Genomic DNA, 23056 nt, shown 5'->3' on the forward strand with positions numbered 1-23056 from the left:
GGTCATAAGCAACCAATCATCTCTCCTGCTGTTGTTTCCATTTTGAGAGATAAATGTCACTAGAGTTTGGGCTCTTATTTGAACGTGCCTGGCTGACACACACACACACACACACACACACACACACACACACACACACACACACACACACACACACACACACACACACACACACACACACATATTTGAAAGATAGAAGGCCCCATCAGATATCCGTAATCAGCTGAGATGAGCATGAATAAAACAGCTTGAACACACAGAGTACAATTGTTGCCAGCACAGGGTGCCCGAGACCAAGCAACAGCGAGGTTCGTGGCCCGGTGTGCTTCGCGCCAATAAACACACCAGGTGGAGAAGCAAACAAAGTTTATTTGAGATCTCAAAGCGGTGCTAGGAGACAGGCACGTCTCAAATCAAGCACACTAACAGAAACAATTTTTTTTCCTTTATACCTTTTGCAGTCAAGCCTCATCCCCCCCCTTCCCCCACTACCCCTCCCTTCCTCCCCCCATTCCTCTCTCTCTACCCCTCCCGTCCCTGGTAACAATTACTAAGCAAATAGCAATTACATTTAAGCAGTTACGTCATTCTTGGCAGCTATAAGCCTAGCTTGTTAGTAACTTCTTTAAACCGTTATCTTGTCCTTTTTCCCTTCAGCCAGAAACATGCAGGCCTCATTATTACCGCTTGCTACCGGTAAGGGGGGTTACCACTGATAGCAGGCTGCTTACACATTCCACTTGCACCTGGCTTTTGAGGTCGATTAGAGTTTAAACATGGAAGGAGTTTGGTTCAGGCCTAGTGCAGGAAGGCTTCATTGACACTTGTGATTTTCCACCCTCCTGAGTTACCTAGGGTGATGGTGATGCCTGGTGACGTCAACACAATGATTAACAGAGTGTGTAAATGTGGCACTGCAGACAGCCCTAACATGTTTCCCAGGAAAACAGTGCTGCAGGTATGTTTAACCTTGGGCCACAGACCCAAAGGGGATGAAGTATCTATATCCAAGATAATGTCGCAACCATCATCATTCCCCTCCTATGCTGCTTTTGCCCATATAGTCACATTTAAAGTCCAACAGTAACCCAAGGGAGTATGAAATGCTTTTAGCCCTGCTCCCTTTGTCTTTAATTAGAGCACAGAATTCAAATTGGCCAAGAGACACAAACACAATGATGCACCTGTGTGCGCTTGCAGTTAAGTCAATTGCCAATTAATACAGCTGTCAGCAGAGAGAGAAGAAAGGAGTGCTATAGCAGCAGGGTTAAATCAGTATGATTATGGTCATGTATGAAGATTTGGGGACCTAAAGAAAGAGAAAGTAACTCTTGCTATTTTATACATTCTTTAGGCAGAACAGAAAATGCAATTTGAAGGGAAAGACTAAATTAAAAAAAATCTACTAGTATGTTTTTGACTGGTAACATTTTTTCCAGCACAGGAGGAAATTATTGGGATCATAGTGATGCAGAAGAATAGGCATAAGAACGCTCTGCTACTTAAAGTTTTGCTGTAATATCTCAAACTTACATTAAACACATTTTCCATGTACTCCCATCGCCGTTCTAGGGGCAAGACTGTAAAGCCCATTCTCCTGAAGGCCCCACAATACTCAAAGCCAGCTTTTGTACAGCTTAATAATACTAATCACATTGATCCATTTATTTCCACCACCATTGTTCTTCATCACTCCATAGGAGCTCAATTTACATCACTGGTTCCCACCTATTTTAATCTGCAACAGATGGATATCATCAGACCTATTCTTTTTACTACTGTATTTCATGCCAAGACTAAAAGATTTCCTTCTAAATTCCTTTCAGCAAATTTCTTTCATCGTCTTTTATAGTGTTAAGAAAACAGACGATCTTTCTTACACACAGCAGGGTGGAGAAGAAAGGTAGCATAGGAATTTGGATTTACAGAGTCGCATTATAGCCTGAGGCATAAGCCAATCAGGCATTGCATAAAGCATGACATAGCAGCAGTCTCTGCCACATGTTTGAAAAAGATACCATTTATATCAATGGTTTTCAACCTATTGTCAGCGGAACCCTGGGGATCAGCAGACTATGTGTAAGGCGTCTGCAAAAGGTTGTTGTTACCAAAGAATAGTGATTTTCAACCTGTGGTCCATGGACCTCTGGAGGTCTGCAGACTATGTCTCAGATTTCCAAATGGGTCCACACCTTCATTTGTCATTTTTTAGGGGTCCACAAATGAATAAAGTTTGACAACCATTGGTCCATATCAAAGGAGATCTTGAGCAATGCAGCATCTCCTATATTACATGTGTGCACACACACAGCAAAATTATACTGTAATTTTTAATTGACCTTGGAAAAAAAATCAACTGTCTTGAAGTAGAAACATTGAAAAAGCCAGAAATTAAAGCACTTTTGGTGAAATACTGGCCCTAATGAAGTCAGTGGGAGATTTGGGAAAGGAATTTACTCACTACGGGTTATGTCAATTTTTGTTTGTTGACACTTTTTACATGTCTACAGGAATTAACAGTCCCAAGGCTACAATCAGTTGCTTTCATAGTTTCAAAAATGTGTAAGTGGTAAAGACATGAGCAATGACACACAATTCAATCAATGCTCTTTTATTAAGGACATGGATATCCAACATTTATTTGCTTTTCTTCCAGCCAGACAACTATATTAAAAGTTAATGTTAGACTCCCAATTATTTTTGGAAAAACAGCTTTCAACCACAGGTAGGGTGATATTTTACATTTGTTTCTGGCTAGAAGGGTGCAAAGCTTTATTGTTATATATGAATCTCACCACCTTGATTCATACCTTTGCCTCTTCAAGACTAGACTACTGGAATGCATTCTACTTAGTGATATATTTTAGGTCCATTCAGATACCAACCTGGTAGAGAACAGTTCACTTGCTAAGAAAGGTATCCCATAAGTATATTAGACTAGTGCTCTGTGATCTGCACTAACAGGTCTGCCTGGGGTTCCTGGTTGGAGTTTAAAGTGTCGATTTAAACATATAAAACCCTAATTGGTGTGGTACCTGCCTCCTTGGATGACTGAATCTCTCCATGTCATACTGCTGCAGTTAAAAGCAGGAAAGGTGCTAAAAGTTTAAAAGATGCCCATTGAGAATGCCCTGCCAGTATCACTTGGCTTTGGAATTTGCTCCCCATCCACTTGGTCTCAAATATCCTTGATGTGTTGACCTTCAGGTCATACTACAGGTTTGAGTTTTGTAGGGGAGATTCTGAGGAGCTGGAGGTTGGTTGAGGAGCAATTTTTTAGAAAGGGTGAGGTGATTTTTTTCTATTTTTTCTTTTTAGTAAAAAGTTTGATTTATGCTTAGCTGTGATTTTAAACAATTGTCAAAGCTGCCCAGATGTTGGAATAGGTGTGTTGGGTTTGTCTGTTACAAATCTAAATTTAAATTTTAGAAGTGCTAATGTTTAGGTTTGTATCTGTGTCAGAACTGGAAGAAAAAAATATATGTATGGATCCAAACATAGAGAGAAAGACTACAGATCCCTGGGACTTACAAAGGTCTTCACCATGAGGCAAAACTTCAAGAGCTGAACATATTTAGCCTTGAAAAAAATAAGAGTAGGGAAGATTTGATTGCAGTGTATAATTATTTTAAAGGGTCACACCTGCTCTTTGGGACAGACCTGCTCTTATTACAGAGAGATGGTAAAAGAAGAGGTTGGGATGAGACATGTTTAGAATTTATTATATCAAGGGGATTTATATCAAGACTTCAGCAGAGAGAAAAGGAGCAGGTACTACTGCTGAATTTGGTTTGAAGGATGAACAAGTGCTTAGTGTACTCTGTGTACCAGTTGAAAAACTGGGTTGGCCAGTCAAGTGGGAGATCAAGTAGACCAAAAGTTTCTACACCTTGTGTGACATACTTGTGAAAGCATAGTGTGAAATCATTAGTCAAAGGGTAGTGAACATATGTTAGTTTGATAGTTAAAAGGATCAACTGCAGTTTGTTTTCTTTGTTTGCACAATAGCAAGCCAGATAAAATCCCTATCCACCAACTGTGTGCCACTACTGTTTTTGGTTCTGAGTGACCTGAAAAGAACCACCAAAACTTCTCTCTCTGGGAAATATGTACTTCAACTATAAATATTAGGGCTGGGATTTTCAAAGGAACCTAATAGAAGCAGTTTCTCAAATTCCACTGTAATTCAATGAGAGTTTGGGGCATAAATCTCTCAGGCCCTTTGAAAACTCCAGCCTAATCTTAATTTCCCCCTCTCACCTCTTCCTCACTGCCACACGCACTGGACCTACATTATTTCTCCTTCTCTTCATAGCACTCCCTCTCATGTTCTTAAACATCTTCTCTATCATTGGCCTGTCATGTATGGAACAGCACAATAGTACAGGTTGAGAATGCAGATGCACCTGACTGCCGCCTATAGTGTCAAGTGAGGTTTTTACCCACGAAAGCTTATGCCCAAATAAATCTGTTAGTCTTTAAGGTGCCACCAGACTCCTTGTTGTTAACGCACAAACAGATGAAACAGCATTTGCCATGGAACCATATCATATGTTGATTACAATCCATTCCCTACGACACTTCAGGCACTTTACAAGTCACTGATGTGAAAGCCCATTGAGCTCAAATGAAATCCCTGATATTCTCTCCTTTTCAAACCATCCTCCCTTTTTAAAAAAAACAGCTAGGGCAGAGTATCTGCTCAGAAGGAAATTGATATGGTTTCACAGTAACTTGACAGAATGAGAACACATTTCTCCTAAATAGGGGAAAGAATCACTTTTAATCACTTATAATGGAGGAAATGATGAAATTCTGGCTAGGTCCATCAACAAAGTATGGTAACCAGATTTTCTAGAATCCCATCAGAATCAAAATTAGCTTCCTCTTTTAATAAGAGTTTTCCAGTTTATCAATAAAAATATAATTCCAGCCAAAACTTTTAAATAATGGGTCAACTTCATCTTGTGGACTTCAGTGGAGTTACATCATGGATGAATTTGGTCCAGAATACCCAAAGGCAAGTTAATTACCGGAAGCAGACCTGGTTTAATCCACACAAGACAAATTCGTTAATTATTTGTGTTATGGTAGCACCCAAAGTCCTCAAATAGGATCAGGCTTCATGCTGTCTAAATACTCAGGAAAACAAACGCGTTCCTTGGCTCAAAGAGCTTACAATATAAAAAGGAAAAAACAGATGTGAGGGGAAAACAGATACAACATACGGACATAGGCCCCAGTCCTGCAAGTGGATCCACACAGGCAGACCCTTTTGCCATGGAGGGCTAGGGACATACTGCTCAGGCCACTGAAAGACACGTCCGTTAGTCACAGGCACAGTTTATCATCTTCTTTTATTTGTTTTGTTTTTTTACATTTTTCTGTTTTCATTTTTCTTACATAAAACTGAATTTCCTTCCCCTATTCTATTTAGAAAATTATTGTATTTATTGACATTAACCTTTGGCTATTTTTTACCTTTTTTTTTTTAGCAATTTCTTTAAAAAAAACACTGTTTTTCTTTGTAAAATTAGCAAATAATATCCCTGCTGCCTCCCCTGAAATAATGGAACACCCTTCCCTCTGTCCTTGAATGGCCTTCACCTCACGTACCCCTGACAAACACCATGTCCCTATGGCAATAAAAGCTAGAAGACATCATCAGTCTACTGTTTTTGTGAAAGCCACTCTGCTGCTGCCAGATTTCCTCCTTCTGGAGAATGAGGGGAAACTCTTAAGTCCCCAACCCATGGCTCCTGCACCACTTGCCTCGTTGGGAAGCGGGGCCTGAGAGCGCTTACAGAATCTGCTTCTCCATATTGGGGAAAGCAACTGAAGAGCATGAGTAGAATCTTAAAGTCTAATAAAGTTTCAGTATCTTTGTAAAACAAATGACTTATCCATCACGGACATCTCTGGCATTTATTGCACTGATAAGAACCATAAGAGCTCCCCTGGGTTCTGAAGAGTAATTCTACATTAATTGGTTGGACTGTTTTTTTCCAATACATTATCCAAGTTTCTTTTTCCTTTCTTCTCTTTGTGGGTCTTTGAACATGGTCAGAAACAACCCTCCCCCCCCCCCATTATAGCGTTCAGGTGCATTATACTCAATACACTCAGGAAACAGAACAGGGAATATTGTTGGTGTAGGCCAATATATTTTTCGTTATAGAAAAGGAGCAGCAAGCAATGATGCTCTTCATTTAAATCCATTTGAAACATATATCTCACACCAACGTCCAAGGGACAAAGATCCAAAGCAGCAATTCAAACAAAGCTGCTTATAGTTGTCCAGCCACCTCTCATGTGGCTTAGGGTCATGCTACAGGCAGCCTAACTCGCTTTCCTCTCTTGAGCTGTTCAAGAAACTCAAAAAACTCTTTGGTCCATTCCCATCATTTTTTGGGTTGTGCTTAATTAAATAAAGTTTTTAAGTTCATCCAAAAGTCCACACAAACAAAAGTTTCTCATCCTCCACCCAGGCCTTGCTGCCTAGGGCCTTTCCTGCTTTGGTGGGCCCTATCTGGCTGGCGTCACAGTCCTAACTCCCAGGACACTTTACTGGAGCCTGCTCAGTCCTAGCTGTCTCCATTCTTCTACAGCAGTAGGAGGCTGCAGTCACCTGGTCTCTCACCAGGTGTGGCTCATTCTGTAATCAGGCTTGCCTCGCCCTCCAGTCCAAGGGTGAGCCACCCCGTTACACTGATATTAGACACCATAGTAATACAGAACATGGGGTATATTGTTACGTATTTCTTAATTATAGACTCACAAATACCAATGAAATATTCCACTTTCATGAGCTTTTCAAAGGTGCAGTACTACATTTCAAAGCCTGGACAACCTAACAGGTTGCGCGTAAGGCAAAGTACTAATGTGTGTAATTTACTGTGCCAGTTTACTCTGCAACTCTGCAGTTTTTTAAGACAAGATCTTTTTTTTCCCTCCTTGTAACTGTCAAGGTCTAAAGAAGCAAGTTTTTACCAATACTGCTGTGTCTATAATTTACCAACCGGTATTCTCATAAATTCAGATCGACTCTCTGAAAATCTTATTACTACTCATCCATGTCAGGGTTTTCTGTAGTTTGAGGTGCTGTGAAACCATGGTTTCTAGTTATTGCAGACTTTCTCCATCACTTGAAAAATCCTTGGGGAAGTATTTTGTTTCCCTATGGGCAGATATTCATTTGAATTCATGACACCTCTCAATGGCACAGCAGTTGAGAATATTAGTCCAGCTGATTCTTCAACTTTTGGTTGACTACATGATGTTACCACCTGTCACTGTGACTTGTTTGGGGGGGAAAATGAAGATAAAAACACACAGAATTTATTGTATTGTTTGTTACCAAATGCACTTTCCCTTCCTATGCACATCCTTCTGAGCTCTCTAAGAGGTGGTAGAGATTCACAGACCACAGTCAAGTTTCCACTCTCTCCAAAAGAAAATGTACCGCCAACAAAAATCAAGGCCATCTCTAGGAAAGAGGAAAACTAGGCACCATACACATTTACCAGCAAAATCTAGGGTTCCTAATATTAGAAGCTTGTATTTATGGACACCCAATTTTAGGTGCCCCCAAATTTTAATTTGCACACACTTAAATTGTATTTGCACATGCAAATCAGAGATTTTGGCCATTAAGAATTAGGCATGGTTATAGCCATCAAAATGAAACATACAAGACCATGGGAGCTATATGTCATCCCATGTTATAAAAATGAATGATGCTGCGCTGCATTTCTTGTGTAGCACTTAACCGTTAAAGAATACTCAACTGGTATTTTACAGTAGAAAGTAACAAACTGACAATCTTGGTGCATCAACGTGTTTTCCTTCTAACATATTATTTTGAGAGGTCTCTGCTGAGGTAAAAAATACAGTGGTAGCAGGGCTGGCTCCAGGGTTTTGGCCGCCCCAAGCAGCCAAACAAACAAAAGCGCCGCGATTGCGATCTGTGGCGGCAATTCGGCGGGAGGTCCTTCGCTCCAAGCAGGAGTGAGGGACCATCCACTGAATTGCCGCCGAACAGCTGGACGTGCTGCCCCTCTCCGAAGTGGCCGCCCCAAGCACCTGCTTGGTAAGCTGGTGCCTGGAGCCAGCCCTGAGTGGCAGTGTGATGGGGTTCCCTCACCGCTTATAGCACCTCCTCCTGGCTGTTCCGGGAATTAGCTCTACCAGGTGCTGCACTCTTCTCAGCGGCCTCTCTACCCATCATCTTCTCTCGGTGTGCAGCCTCTCTCACTCTCCGAGCTGCAACTTCTGGTCTGTGACGTGGCCCTCTAGCCAGGTCACTAAGTTCCTCCCCTTCGAGGGAAATTGCAGTCCTCCCAGAACAGCTGTCCGGCTGACATCTCCAATGCCCTGTGCCACTTGTGTTACTATCCAGTGGCTGGTAGGAGAACCCAGGCCCACCCTCTACATTGGGTTCCAGCCCAGGGACCCTATAACATGCAGCCAAGACCTGTACTGTCTTAGCCCTTGCTGCTGTTTCCCTCAGTTTCTTCCTATACAACTGGCTCCCCTCCCTCTTTGGGTTTGCCAACCTACTCTCCCTCCTCTCAGGAAGTGACTGTGGACTCCTTCCCATCTGCTCTCCGCTCCTGGACTTTATACAGGCCCCTCCCGTTCCTGTCCAGCTGAGCCTGCTTCTAATTAGTGGCCTCCTTGTAGACTACCTGTCCTAATTTACCCTTTTAGAGCCAGTGTGGGGAATACACCCTATCACAGGTAGTTACTGTAATGTTTGATTGGCCCCTGGAAGAAATGTGCATTTTTTACAGCAATTGTGATAGAACCAATATTGTTTACCATACAGTTCTGCGGTACATTTCCCAAGTGCTCATCACAAATCAGGGTGACACTACAAAAGATCTTCCAGTAAGATTGTGGTGCTAGAATACTGGGAATTTGGGATAGTTTTGTTTAATTCTCCTCTTTATTTGCAATGCAATGCTAACAGATATTTTAGCTTTGTGCATAATGCTTTGGTTATAATGTATTCTGTAAACAGCAACACTCCTTGTACTCCTTTTGAATAAATCTGCTTCCTATATTTTGGTGACTTCCACTTTTATTATTTCATTAAAATACAAAAAAAATTCTTTAATATAATAATAAGGTTAATCATTTAACAATGATGCCAGTTTTGAATGTCCATTGACCTTGTTTCTTCTGTCAACCCTCTTCCATACCAATTTTCCAAGCCATCTTTCTATCCTCAATCAAGTCTCTACTAAAGACACATTTCTTTCCTGATTTCTTGTTTTCCCCTTTGTATTCCAACTTCTGTTTCTCTTTTTAGACTGCAAGCTCTTTGGAGCACAAACTGTCTCATTTTGTGCCCTGTTTGCTTCAGAAATAGTCGTGTTCAGAAGTCTAGAAATGTAAAATATAACTTTACCTCTGCCCCCATATCTATGAACTACAGTGTAGTAATTTCATGAACACATACTATTTCTCAAACAATACCCAATAATATTTCATGATGTTTTCTGCCCTTATAGAAAAAAGATTCATTATTGGAAAATGTATAAGCTATGCAGGATCATAAAAATTTCAGTTCAGAATCCTTTTCTGTATTAAACTGTCTGCAGAGGAAGGTTTTTATGTTGAAAACTTTCTCCATAGGCACTAGGTATGATGTCCCAATTAACATAACATGTAACTGACGATGTTAGCTCTGATGCTAACAAGTTACTGCCATAATGTGCAAAACCAACTTTTAAAATGCTCATAGTTTTGCTTTTGTTATTTACTCATAAAAAAAGGGTCATATTGCAATGTTCAGTTGGTTTTGAGTTATGTATGAGTTAAAAAAAAATCTTAAAATTTACTTGAATTGGAAAGAGTGTTTTTCACCCCGTGTCGAATAGTGCAAAAACAGTTGATGTGATTTTGCTCAAATCTTTCTATATAACAAAAATTAGGTTATTTTAAAGTCACTTTTTGCTTGTGACTCAACTTGAAGAATTTCAGCCAGAATGAAGACATTTTCCGAAAGCACTGAACATATATAAATGTATTATGAAACTCCTGACCTAATCTTAACTATGATAGTGGCAACCAGTATGAATGTTTAAATACAAATTTACTTTTATTAGTATCTACTGTAATTCTTAAGATATTAGACACAGGTAGGCGAAGAGGAAAACACTTTAGAGAAATAATATTTGCTAAAGCATTGCTGACACTGGCTGTGGTTTCAACCTCTGCTTCAGGACTAGTACCAATGCCAGAATTTTTGCCTGCATGTAACACTTGTTAAACCACATATAATTTAGGGACTCCTAGTAATTGAGCTATACACTATTGCTGAAAGTAATCCTGTATTTTAATAGTTAGAAGTCTTCCTTTTGGGTCTCACATGCTCTGTTCAGATTCCTATTTTCTTCCTTGGCTTTCTATTAATGCTTCTTCTTATCAAAGTGACGTTCTAAAAATGTTATAGCCAGGAAAGTCATAGTTAAAAGTGAAACTCTCTACTCAATCCACCTTCCTGTATTTATCTATTACAGCATATATGGTGAGGGACCACCCTGTGTTTAGAACTCAGTGGAATGCTAGGCATGATCAGGTGAGTTGAGAATGAAAATTCACCTTTATGTCTGAATCCTATTGATTTTGTGGATTCACTTTTCAGTTACAAGGTGACAGGCTTCCTATTAAATTACCAAAGCCATCCAGTCTACCATGTTAAGCCATTTTTATTGCAAAACAAAATGTATTATTATAGGGACCAAGTTGGAATTTTATGACTGGGAAAGAGGTTCAAAATTCCCTTTCTATATACAAAATATTTATAAAAGTTAATAGCTTTTTACCTGCTATAACTACAGTGTACTGCAACAGTTAATGGCATCACTAACAGATAAAATAGCACAGGGAACTACATTCCATTCACTGCTTTAAAAATAACATTTACAATCTTTTACAGTTAATATGGCACCCTCTAGACCACTTTGCAAACATTAAGGAATTTAATCTCACCATTTCCCTGCAAGTTACGGCCTGTGTTTCAAACTAGGAAAATGAGAAATAACGAGGGAGAATAACTGTCTTGTCCAAAATCACAAAGAAAATTGATGAAGGAACAGCCTGTTGACCTACTCCTGTGCCTTAAACACAGTGTGTTAACTGAAGGAGGAAAGCATGAAATTCAAAACGGAAGTATGGGCAGTTAAGCAAATAATGTATTTTATATAGTAACTTTTATGTCTAAATATGTATTCTACTAATGATCTTAGATCTCAAAGAACTTTTCTTTTTTTTTCTTTTAAGTTCACCTTTAAAGTGTTCACTCTAAAACACACAGATCCAATCTTATGGAATCCACTTAGCTGGATATGACCTTGAAGGATAAAGAACTCTGATCCTGATGGACGGGTGAGCAACAAAATATGCTTATTAACTTGTCTCTATTATATGCCATCAATTACCAATTCTAAAAATGTTCAAATGAAATTGGGCCTTGTATTATCATGATGATATATACCATTTCTGTCCAGGAACATAGAAACTGCCATTGTGAAGAGCTTCTGGTTTTATTTGACAGTGTTACAACCACTCACAATATTTAGAGTGGCAAAGTGTTTGTAAACCAGCTGCTTTCATAGTGCAATGCTGATGGCTTGTTAACTCTGTTAATGTGGAATTCAGTCCATTAAAAAATCCCTTCATTCTTTGGCTATTCATCACATTAAAATATTCAAGTAATGTCTGGAAAACACAGTATATGTGGTTCAGCCATCCACAATAATAAAGCCACATGGTCTACGATCCGGTTTTTGTCTTTTTTTGATGTTTCCAAGCAGCTACAAGATGCAGACTATATATATATACACACACACACACACACACTTTATAACATGAAAACATTTCTCATTAGTTTTGTATTATGCCAGACTTCCTATAGTGTTAAATTTACCATCATATCCTTGGGGCAACCCATTAAATTTTTGTCCCAATTGATCTGATTAATCTCTGGTTTCAGAGACCATCTGTTTAAAACCAGACAGCATGCAATTGGGTGTAACTCTATAAAACGGCACAGAAGCTGCACCCTTACACTGCATATTTTATATGAAGGTTTTTTGCCAACATAGTAAGTAATTGTTTTATCTCACCATATTCAAATGAATGAGACTCAAAAAGAAGAAATTTTTATGTAGAAACCTTTGCTGCAAAGCCTTGAGAGCTACAATTTCTTAGCCATTTGCATCTTATCTTCGATGTTCAGAACAATCTTCTATACTGATCTCAAAGTGCTGGTGCTCTCCAGAGGGCATCACCGTTGAACAGTGACATGGCTTTGTGAATAGCAAGCTTAAGATGGAGCTATGAGCCAGAATGCCAAGGCATTTTTTGAGAGGAGTATCACAGCACATTATCAAACTCTCTGATATGCAGGCTACTGGCAAAGCTAAGTCTTTCACTTGCAGTAAAATAGGCTCAGTGATCTGACCCTGATAGGTCTGTAAAAGGCTGAATAAAGAGAAGTAATGATATCAGCAATGAAGAGTCATGTCCCAAGCTTTATTAAGAGTATGCAGCTTTCATACGCAAACTAACTATATATGGAGTAGCATTTTTCATTTCCAATGCACTTTCCTTTGAGATAGGTTTTACAGAGTAGTTAAGTGACTTGCCCAATTATCATGTAAGGTGTCAATTTCAAGCAACTCAGTAATTTTATTACTGTTTCTGTGCGCAAACCAATTGTGCAAATTTCTCCATACTTGCAAGTTGCACAGGTATCTTCTTATTACTCATATGCCTTTTCCTTATAAAAGGCACCGAATTAGTTAATTCAGAGCTCATTTTTTTAAAAACTAAAACAGCAATCTGAATCAACAAATAGGTACATTATTCAAAATTCTTTGAATAGCATTCATGTATAAGGAAAGGGCACAACAAAACTTTGCAATCATCTCATCTTCTCAAACCTAATTACCAGCAAGCGAACTTAATCATATGAATTACTGAAAAGACAATCAAAAGGGAAAGGCAACTTTTCCTGTATGGGAGTCCATGCACAAGCCAAGGACTCTTTATCAGCATGCAACTGATTGGTCTCTCTTTGGAGAACAATTTAACTATTGCTTTAATCTCAGTGGCTTTGACCCATTAATACTTACTACCCCTCTACAAAGGCTGGAGGTGACAGTTGTCAGAAAAGGTTTTGGTAAAAAGAATTCTATTCCTTTGGGTACATACAGCACATGTGAATACTTCTCATGTGTATTTTAGGCATTTGCAGCCATTAGATCAGTTCATCTTGGAATGTTGTGAAGTAGACTAAAAAGTTGACAAAACTTTCAGTGGAGGTAGTTTTGCAATATAGCAACTGATCTGGGTCTACATCACAATCCTGCATTTGAACACCATAGCCATCACAGAGATTGGCATATGCATCCAAACTCTGGTACCAGGCCTATTGCTACTTATTACAAAAACACTGTTTGTTATAATAAAAGCATGCAGGGGAAAGAGATACAAGAAAAAATATTTGCATTTGTTTTGTATACTATTTTAGATGCAGTTTCTTGTTAGACCTTTGTAGTCATTAAAATTATATTCATTTGTAACAAATTAATATTGGCTTATATACATTTAGATAAAAATCTGAGTATCATAGGAAGTCCTATTAAGGAATAGCTAGGAGTCAAAAGTTATGCTTCGCCTAAGTAGATGGGAAGAATGAATATAGTTTGCCTTTATTTAGTATATGAGGTGCTTATAGCTCTCTTCTACTAGAGGAAGAAGTTGCAGCCGCAAAGAAATAAAGTGTGTAATTATATTTAAGATTTATTGTGTCACTAAGAAAAAAATATTACCAGCTATGACAGAGAATAGGCTTAGCAAGGTATTGCAGAAAAGGGGCTAAGAAAATAAAACAAGGTCCAACTTTCACGTACGCTGTTATCTCAAACATCTTTTTGGGGATAAATTAATTCATACAGGTTTTAAAGCTTTTCCCAAGTAGTTTTAATATGTGTAAGTGACACTTTCATAGCAAGTCATACTAGGTCTCATCAGAGATTTGTGTTTTTAAGCGATAAAGGGGTCCGCAGCAAGTTGTATTCGACACACTGAGCTTCCTCTAACTTCCAGCACATATATTTTTATTTCAACAAACATAACTAATGGGGAAATTAAAGTCTTGCTAACAATTCCTGGGGTATTACAAGTTTATACAAGGTAGAGATAATGCATTCAGCATGGAGATTTTTTCAGGATTCTGGAGCTCTGAATAGCTTTCCAATGGGATATTTTAGGGAAAAACTACTTTTCAATTGCTATGGTTTGTGGTTCTAACATGAAAAATCCCATTTCTTCACTATTAATGTTTGAGTTTCCTTGTACCCTGTTATTGTCTCTCAAAGCAGTAATGATTGTTCCACACCCTTGACTTTTTTGCTTCTTCAGGATTCCAGAACCATACAACATTTATGTTTTTCTTAGCCATCAGTAGTTCCTCTTTCCAGATGACTTGAGATTGTCTTCCTATGTAAAGATGTCTTCCTATGTAAAGATGCCTTCCTATGTAAAGATGCTAACCCAGAGGTCAGCAACGTTTGGCACGCGGCTCGCCAGGGTAAGCACCCTGGCGGGCCGGGCCAGTTTATTTACCTGCTGACGCAGCAGGTTCGGCCGATCGCGGCCCCCACTGGCTGCGGTTCGCCGTCCTGGGCCAATGGGGGCAGCGAGAAGCCGCGGCCAGCACATCGCTCGCCCGCGCCACTTCCCGCCGCCCCCATTGGCCCGGGACGGCGAACCGCGGCCAGTGGGGGCCACGATCGGCCGAACCTGCCGCGTCAGCAGGTAAATAAACTGGCCCGGCCAGCCAGGATGCTTACCCTGGCGAGCCGCGTGCTGAACATTGCCGATCCCTGTGCTAACCCAATCATGTTTCCAAAACCAATAAGGACCCCAGTTCAGCAAAGCTCGTAAGTGTGTGCTTAATTTTCAGCATCTGCTTAAGTCTTATTGACTTCAATTGAAACATGTTCATTATACTAAGTGCTTACATTCTTTGCTGAATAGAGATGGACTTAAACATATGCTTAATTACTTTGCTGAATCTGAGCCAATATCGTCATCAGTAGCAGCAAACAGTGATGCAAAAACTTGTTAAGCATCAGAATCAACCTTGGTTTGAATCCAAGCTGCAAAAGTCTTCTATAAAACCTTTGTGGTACTTAGCTCTCTAGCTACCACAGACATTTGTAGGAGTCCTCCCACCATATTCATTAGTCTGGCATAGTGGACTCACTGCCAGCTGCCTTTTCCTAAGTCAATGAAGGACTTGTGAGAGCAAAGAATAATTTGGAGATAGCACTTCTCACGGGATGGCTGACCTCTGTAAGTGAAGCAGATCCAGCTCCCCCATGCTAGAGTAGCTGCGCCTTCCCACTTGGCTAATTAAGAAGGCCGGGCAGCACAAGGAGGCTGGAAAAAAAGGTTAGGGAGACTCCCAGTGAGTCGGAGCAGACTGGTTCAGTCAGGAATGTAAGGAGATGAAAATTGCCAGAAATTGATTGTGGTTCCTGGGAGAAGGCTGAAGGCAAGAGAGGAGCAAGAGGGGGTTTGGTGGCTGGCCTCCCCAAGCCGAGGGCTGAAGGCAAGAGCAGCAGCAGCAGAGGGAGTTTCCTGCTGGCTCTAAGCTGGAGAACTGTAGCCAGGGGTCAAAGAGGACTGATGGCAGGGGAATGGTGGAGAAGCTTACCTGCTGACATCTCCAGGAATGGAGAGCAGGACTCAGAGGAACTATGAGAGAGCCAGGGGAAATGAAGTATGCAGGGCCGGCTCTAGGCACCAGCACTCCAAGCATGTGCTTGGGGTGGCACTTAACAAGGGGCAGCACTCCGGCTCCTTTTTTTTTTTTTCCTTGGGGTGCAAAAAGCTGGGAGCCGGCCCTGAGCGGAGGTGAGCTGCGGCGGTGGGGTGCGCGGGGAGGGCCGCAGGAAGTAACCCGGGGGGGGGGGCAGAGGAACCGCTCCCCCCCCAGCTCACCTCCGCTCCACTGCCGCCTGCTCCCCCGAGCCCGCCGCCGCTCCGCTTCTCCCCTCTCCCTCCCAGGCTTGCCTGGGACTGGAGGGAAGGGTAGGAGGGGAAATGCAGCGCACCCAGGGGAGGAGACGGGGCCAGGGATTTGGGGAAGGGGCAGAGTTGGGGTGGGGCCGGGGGGGGGGGCGCGGGGGACATTTTTTTTGCTTGGGGCAGCAAAAAACTTGGAGCTGGCCCTGGAAGTATGCTCCCCTCGCCAGGATGCTCCCCCAGAGAGCGATTCCCATGGGAAAGAGCAGGGTTTCACTCCAGTTGGAAGGGCTGGGGTAGCTGTCCTGGTACAAGGACAGGAGAGGACTGATAGAGAGTCCATGCATGGTGGAAGGTGCTGGTGTGTGATATGTGAGGTGTCATGGGATGAGACATCAGGTGATCTTTAATGACAGTTTGCCCAGGGGTGAGAAATGAACTCCATGTCTGAAACTTTTATTATATAGACTCTTATCAACTATGTTCTGGTGGTAAATACTGTTGATGGACTAGAGGATAAGTGTGCATGGATTCAGAGGGGAAACTGAGGCAGGCTTGCCAGTCATGCCATAGCTTGCAGCAGGAAGGCATGCGAATCAGTGGCACCCTATGACAGTCCTGTGAAAATTTTGAATCCATATTTTGACTTGCTGCATGACCCAAGCTGAGGCTGCTACATTGTGCCATGTCAGATTTCCAAATACGGTTTTAAAATATAAAGTTAGGTTTCATCATTCATCATCAATACAGCCTGCTTCAGCAGAACAAGCTTAACTTTAAGCATGTGAGTAGTCCCATGTGCTTAAAATTAAACATTTTATGTAAGGTCCCAGGTAAGGAAACTCAAATCAATGGATCCAAGTCCAGATTGTACTGGTCACAATTACTTTAGAAAGCAGAACCTTGAAAGAGTTTATGGATTAAAAACCAAAAAAGTTGGGTATAAAGAATAAAAGCCGTGATCACGTTTGGATAATCCTAAAAAATAGAAAAATATTCAACTGTTTTCCTTAAGACATTTAAATGGGGTGGGATAGCTCAGTGGTTTGAGCATTGGCCTGCTAAACCCAGGGGTGAGTGTTCAATCCTTGAGGGGGCTACTTAGGGATCTGGGCCAAAATCAGTACTTGGTCCTGCTAGTGAAGGCAGGGGGCTGGACTTGATGACCTTTCAGGGTCCCTTCCAGCTCTATGAGATAGGTATATATATAACAACACTGGATAATATATATTGCATAATGGAGACGTTCATAACACTGGAATTTGAATAAGATAACATATAAACCTTCTCTGCACCAAGAAGGTACAGTACTCATGATGCCCTCAAATGAGACACGACCAATTCACTTCCTTCATAGAACATTGTTATTTAGCACAATCTCTCAAATGTTAGTTCCATACCAAGATTCCAACTAGGAATAGGGAGTAGAGGAACAAGCTTTAGCACTTACAGCTCCATAGTTCACCGATATCTTGAGGTGGAGGCACAAAGTTCAGAGGCTGATCGATTTTTAAACAGTTTATTTGGCAACATTTACCACTGCCAGCAACATCCTAGAAAAAGAAAAACAAATAGCCCCTCTCCTTATACACTACTGACTAGAATATTAGAAGACCTTTAGAGCATTAGAATGGACCTTTAAGAGACTTTCTAAAAATATCTTGGAAAAATCCTCTCTCTTTTCCTAGTCATAACAAAAATCAAGAAAGGAGTCAAGTGAAAGAGTGTTAGATAATAATCCCAGTTGTATTAGTCTCTTCATTTTTCTAATCTCTTACATGCCTTGTTACAACCATAGAGGGAAATGTTTAAATGCGAAAGAATTTTACTAGCATCGTGAGTGTTAAAGATCCAACAGTAGCTTTGATACTTTGCCTTTTGACTGAGAACACATGTGTGGTTGAACAACCACAGAGTCAAAGTCATTTACCGTTAACATAAATTTCTTCTTCCGGTGAGATAGACTAGAGTAGATACACAGACAAGAGTGGGTACTATTGAAAACTCAACACCTGTTCCTTCATTGAGACTCTGGTAACAGGGTAGATCTTAAACTAAAAACTGTACAGGAAGATACCACAGTTATTGGAGTGGTGAATGTAGAGTTTTCATTTATGCCCATTGTGGCTAGAGAGACCAGACTTGGTTTCATAGGCTTCCATAGGATTCATGCAACCAGTCAAGTAACCAGCTGGCCTCTGGATAATCTCCTTTTGCCTGCTCATATTAAGATGACCACCACTACTCCCTTGACTGGGATTTACATCTAGATGGTATTCAGGGTTGATGAAATCCTCATTTCTGTTCTTCTTTATTAATTGCCACACCTGCTGTTTGTATGTTTTTATACTTCACTTTAATAATATCAGTAAATTATCCTCTCTCCTTAATTCCCCGTTGAATATAATCCATAAAACCCCACCACCATTTTAGAGCCAAATACAGGGAATTTGGTCCTTAGTCTCCAAATAATCTGTATCTGAAATTATTAAAAATGTCTTATCCGAGCACATAATGGTACCCAAATCTCAAGTACCATACCCAGGCCTGAATAACATTTTCCTTCAGCTACACACAATATTCAGATAAGCTGGATGACCACAAACCAAAAAGTCAGATCCAAATCATCAAGTCTCTCTATAATGGACAAAATCTGAAGAGTCCAAAATGTGAGCAGGCTCTGATTTGGACCTTTATTTTTAACCCCCTATTTTGGGAATGTTTTTTCCATGGCTTTGTATTAGCCTATTAAAGTATTATGAAGGTTGGTTTCACTTTCACTTAAATTCGATGTAGTTGTCACACAAGGTTTTAGTCACGTGTTTGAGTATAAACTTACCCAGGTGCATTTTCTGCCTTCATGCAAAATCTAAGGAAATGGCTATGTTCCACCAAGTCCAATACACTGACCACAGGACGGAAACATTCCTCCTCAGAATGACATAGTGGAAGTCATGCCCCCAGAAGGTCAGGAAGCAGTCTATTCTACTTACTCTCAAACACTCACATGTGTGATCAGACCACACTTCCATTAGAGTAGCAGCAAGATTAGGCAAGGAGGGTACGAAAGGAAGGGAGAAAAATTATTGTGAGTCTGTCAAACTCTGGTTTTCTGCAATTTGAGACCGATCTCTTAGTAATAAAAATAAAAATCAGTCTAGAGTAGTTTATTTTCTTAAAATCTTTAACAGAGTTACTTGATTTTTTTTAATAGCCTTTTAAAAATGAGCCCTGCTTGCTTAAAACAAACAAACAAAAAAACCACCATATCCAGCAGTTTGACATCTCACCTGAAAAAGTTATTTTGCACAATACAGACAATTCTGGACAGCTGAGTGAAAGTACTGTTTCCAACACACGGAATGATTTCTTTAGTGAGTGGGGCCTGAAGCAGCAGAGAAAGCTGTTTTTAATTTCAATTTAGAAGGGATCAGATTAATCAAAACAATTTAGCTGTTCAAGATGGCTGTACACCAACTGAATTAAACTTTGGATGTTGCATCTGCTGCAAGTTTTCACTGAGCCACCATCCTCAGCCTGATGCTAATCTTTTCCTTTGGTCACTAAGACCCACAGTCTGTCTTGCTGAAAGTAGGACAGTAAAACAAGGTCCCGGTTAAGTAGCAAATAATAGCATAAAAATACAACAAGGTACTGTGGCAGATACCAGGCCTGTATTTCAGAAGAGATGATACAGTCACTGTATTTCGCACGTCACCACAAAACTTGGCTGACACTTTCTTTTACAGAGCTCTCTTTCTATCTTGTATGAAGAACTGACAACAGTGAATGCAATGAGACTCCACAAGCCAATGCAAGAAAGGCAATTGCCCTTCGTAATTTTCTGGGTCCTTTACAAGTTGAATGAGAAACCTGCCCTAAAGTGACTCCCTCCATCTCTGCCAGTGCCACATAGGAATCAAAAGAACCTCATGATTAATAGTATTACAGACAGTGTCACGCTGGATGTTTGATCTCTGCCCATTGCCCTGAAGAGCCAACGAAAGTAGTGCTGCCTCCATGCCACAGGCAGCGCTGAAACCTGATTGATAAGAATCCAAAATAATTTTGCTGCATTTGGCCTGCTACCACCTTCTCAATGACCTCACCTTATGGAGAAAAAGGTCAGAGTCTGCAAAAAAGGATTTTTTTAAAATCCCAAGCTAAAGGTTTTTTAAGGTTTCAGGCACCTTGCTCTCTCTATAAAGGATTCAGGCATTCCTCATTAATTTTCACCGATCACAAGTGGCATGAATCCATCTCAAAGGTGGCTGGCTGAATACTCCTAGTGAAGCCAGAACCTCGGATTGTGAAAATGGCTGTACATTAGGGAAAGATGAGTTTGCTCCTTGGTCTTTGCCACTGCTTCTATTATGTCAAATACATTGATTTATACTGACAACTCCTTGCACTGAGAAACATTGGTCTGAAATCTCATGAAGACGGTGCAGCTGAATGATAGCCCAAACCCTAGAACAGTTCTGCTGTAGGAGATTGCGCAGATGACAAGATTGGAACTGAGAGTTCTATCACATCCATGGAATAGGAGAGCTAAACCTCTCTGTGATTCATATGGTCACAGTCAGATCTTCTGCCAATGATGCTCTCTCCCCTCTCCTACTTCATCCCTTGTAGGTCATTTGTTCACCATGACAACCAGAGCAGACAATGACAGAGGTATATTCACACCAAGGAACATATCCGGAGTACGTATTCGTGAATGAGTTGACCCAAAAGCCGTTTGAGATCATGACATAAGTCAGTGAATATCAGAGTCAATATCTGCATATATTAAATCCCCCAAGGCAATTAGCTTTGGTGACCACAGCGCTAACTGCAAAAGTAACTCAGTCGGCTCAAGTGCGAACTCTGTATGACACTCAGTGAGTAGTACGCTTTTGGTCTCGTTGTTTCAGTGGGATTACTTGTATAGTAAAAGACTAGTCAGAGCAAGGGTGCCAGGATCTGGCCCGGATTGTAGTTTTCTATTCATACTGAGCCTGGGGAATAAGAGCAACAGAGGAAAAGGGCACTTCACTTGCTGCTTAACTAACACAGAAATTCAATTCATATTGCTTTTTTCCTCTTAGATGCAGGAAAGTTACTCGTATGTTTTAATCTGATAGTCATACATTGCAAGAAATAAGTATACCGAAGTCTAGCTCCTGCAAACACTCATCTGCATTGTCCTTCTGTAGTTGAGTAGTCCCATTGACTTGAATGGGACTACTCGTGGGATTAAGGGTTTGCAGGCAAGGGTCCCTACTATAGAGCCACAAAACCAGAAATAATGTTGCTAGATTTCTAGAGAACAGTGAAACCAGTGATAATTTGTGACTAATCTATCAATGTAGGATGATTTATGGCAGTAAGATAGGCTAAAATACTATATTATATCCATGCTTTTATAGCATTTAAGTTCACATGAAGTCCTCTGCTGCCTACATTCCTAGACTACTTGGTACCTGAAAATATATTCAAGCTACTGCTCAGCATAGTGCCAGCTGTCTTTTTCATTACTCTTAGTGCCACAATAGCAAATGCAACAACTTAAACACACACACACACACACACACACACACACACTGCTTAACTGGGCAGGCTACTATCCAGCAGCCTCAAAAGGGTTGAGCAAAGAGATCCCTTTCAAGTCTAAGATCTATAGTTCTAGGACCTTAACTTTCCCCCCTGTCTTTCATCTGTTTCACCAGTTAAGACTTACCTGAGCCTCGGGATCTTTGCTTTCTTCATTGTTGTATCCATAGTAATCAGGAATTTTATCCAAATCCTGTATGTTCCCTTGTGCTCTTATACTCTTGCCTGTGTGACAAGACTGGCAAACTGGTGCATTGCCCATATCAGTTCTCCTATCAATTCCTGCAAGTGGGTTTATCCTTCACTATGGACTGTGCCCAGTGTTCCCAAAGGGCAGCTGACTTAAACAATGCAGAAAGATGATCATTCACTCGTATGCTGTGCTCCCTTGAATACCTTCCCTCCCTCCCTCCTCTCTAGCTGGCCTGTGTCAAAGAGAACTCGAAACCCCAGCAACTGCAGACAGCGTTCAGTGACCATTTCCAATTCAGGCGCTGCCTGTCTATTTTTACACCTACTAGGCCAGCTATGCATGTAAATGGAGTTGAGGGGGGAGCTGCTTTCCAGCATACAGTCAGCCTGCCTAGCACACAGAGTTGAAGTCCTACTGTGTGAAATGCCTCTACATGTGAGGGTTATTGAATTACCCAGTTGCATGCCTTTGACTATTTTGATTTTTTTCCTACTGCTCTCTGTCTGACTGTGTTTATACAAAGCACTAAATTTCAGAATGTTGCTAAATGTCTTGCAAGTTTCCAACACAAGAAAACCCTAATTAATTCAAATGGCATCTATTTGGTATGTAACAAAACAAAAGACAATCAAAATGTATGAGCACATTTTTTCATGACCATTTATATTAATCATTCTTTTGTCATTTAAAGTTCACTCATCTATTAATCATGATGAGCTCATTTTGGATTGATTTGTATGTGGGCTATGGTTTTATAGATATTCAGTTGTAATTTAAGCAACAATTTCTGACCCTTTTGTTTATGTTAAATCTTGTCTAGACCATATTTTCATTTTTTTTTTAAATCAGAGTATAAAGGTTTTCCCTTTGCCTTTGTATTCAGGGTTGTATCAGGTAGAATAACAGCTGTATTGAGCATCCTCTTTTGGAACTAGCCCACTATTCCTTAACTTTAAGAACCTCCCCTGCAGAGCTTAAAACCGGCAAAACTAACAAGGAAATAAATATAGCAGATAGCAAATGCATCTCTAAAGCCAGTGTATCAGTAAATATTGGCTTATAGTAGAGCATGCTGTATCTTTGCTAAAACATCATCTTGAGGGATATGCATTCAATCCGTGAGTGGAAATGTGTATATGTAGCATGAACTTGGTCTGAAATTCCTCAGAAACTGAATGATGTTCCTCAAAAGCCAGAAGCATTAACCCAACATTTTTCTCT

General features: G+C 40.6%; 1 protein-coding gene across 1 annotated transcript in view; it reads right to left on the reverse strand.

Annotated features, from left to right (window-relative positions):
• ANK2 (ankyrin 2) overlaps positions 1-21904 on the reverse strand; it is a 240292-nt gene extending 218388 nt beyond the window's left edge. Inside the window, exon 1 of the mRNA XM_065405155.1 lies at positions 21770-21904. Within this exon, the coding sequence (XP_065261227.1) occupies positions 21770-21904 (135 nt within the window). The remainder of the gene's footprint in view (positions 1-21769) is intronic.
• Positions 21905-23056: the final 1152 nt, after the last annotated feature.

The sequence above is a fragment of the Emys orbicularis genome, chromosome 5 (assembly GCF_028017835.1).
Source record: "Emys orbicularis isolate rEmyOrb1 chromosome 5, rEmyOrb1.hap1, whole genome shotgun sequence".
Classification (NCBI taxonomy): domain Eukaryota; kingdom Metazoa; phylum Chordata; order Testudines; family Emydidae; genus Emys; species Emys orbicularis.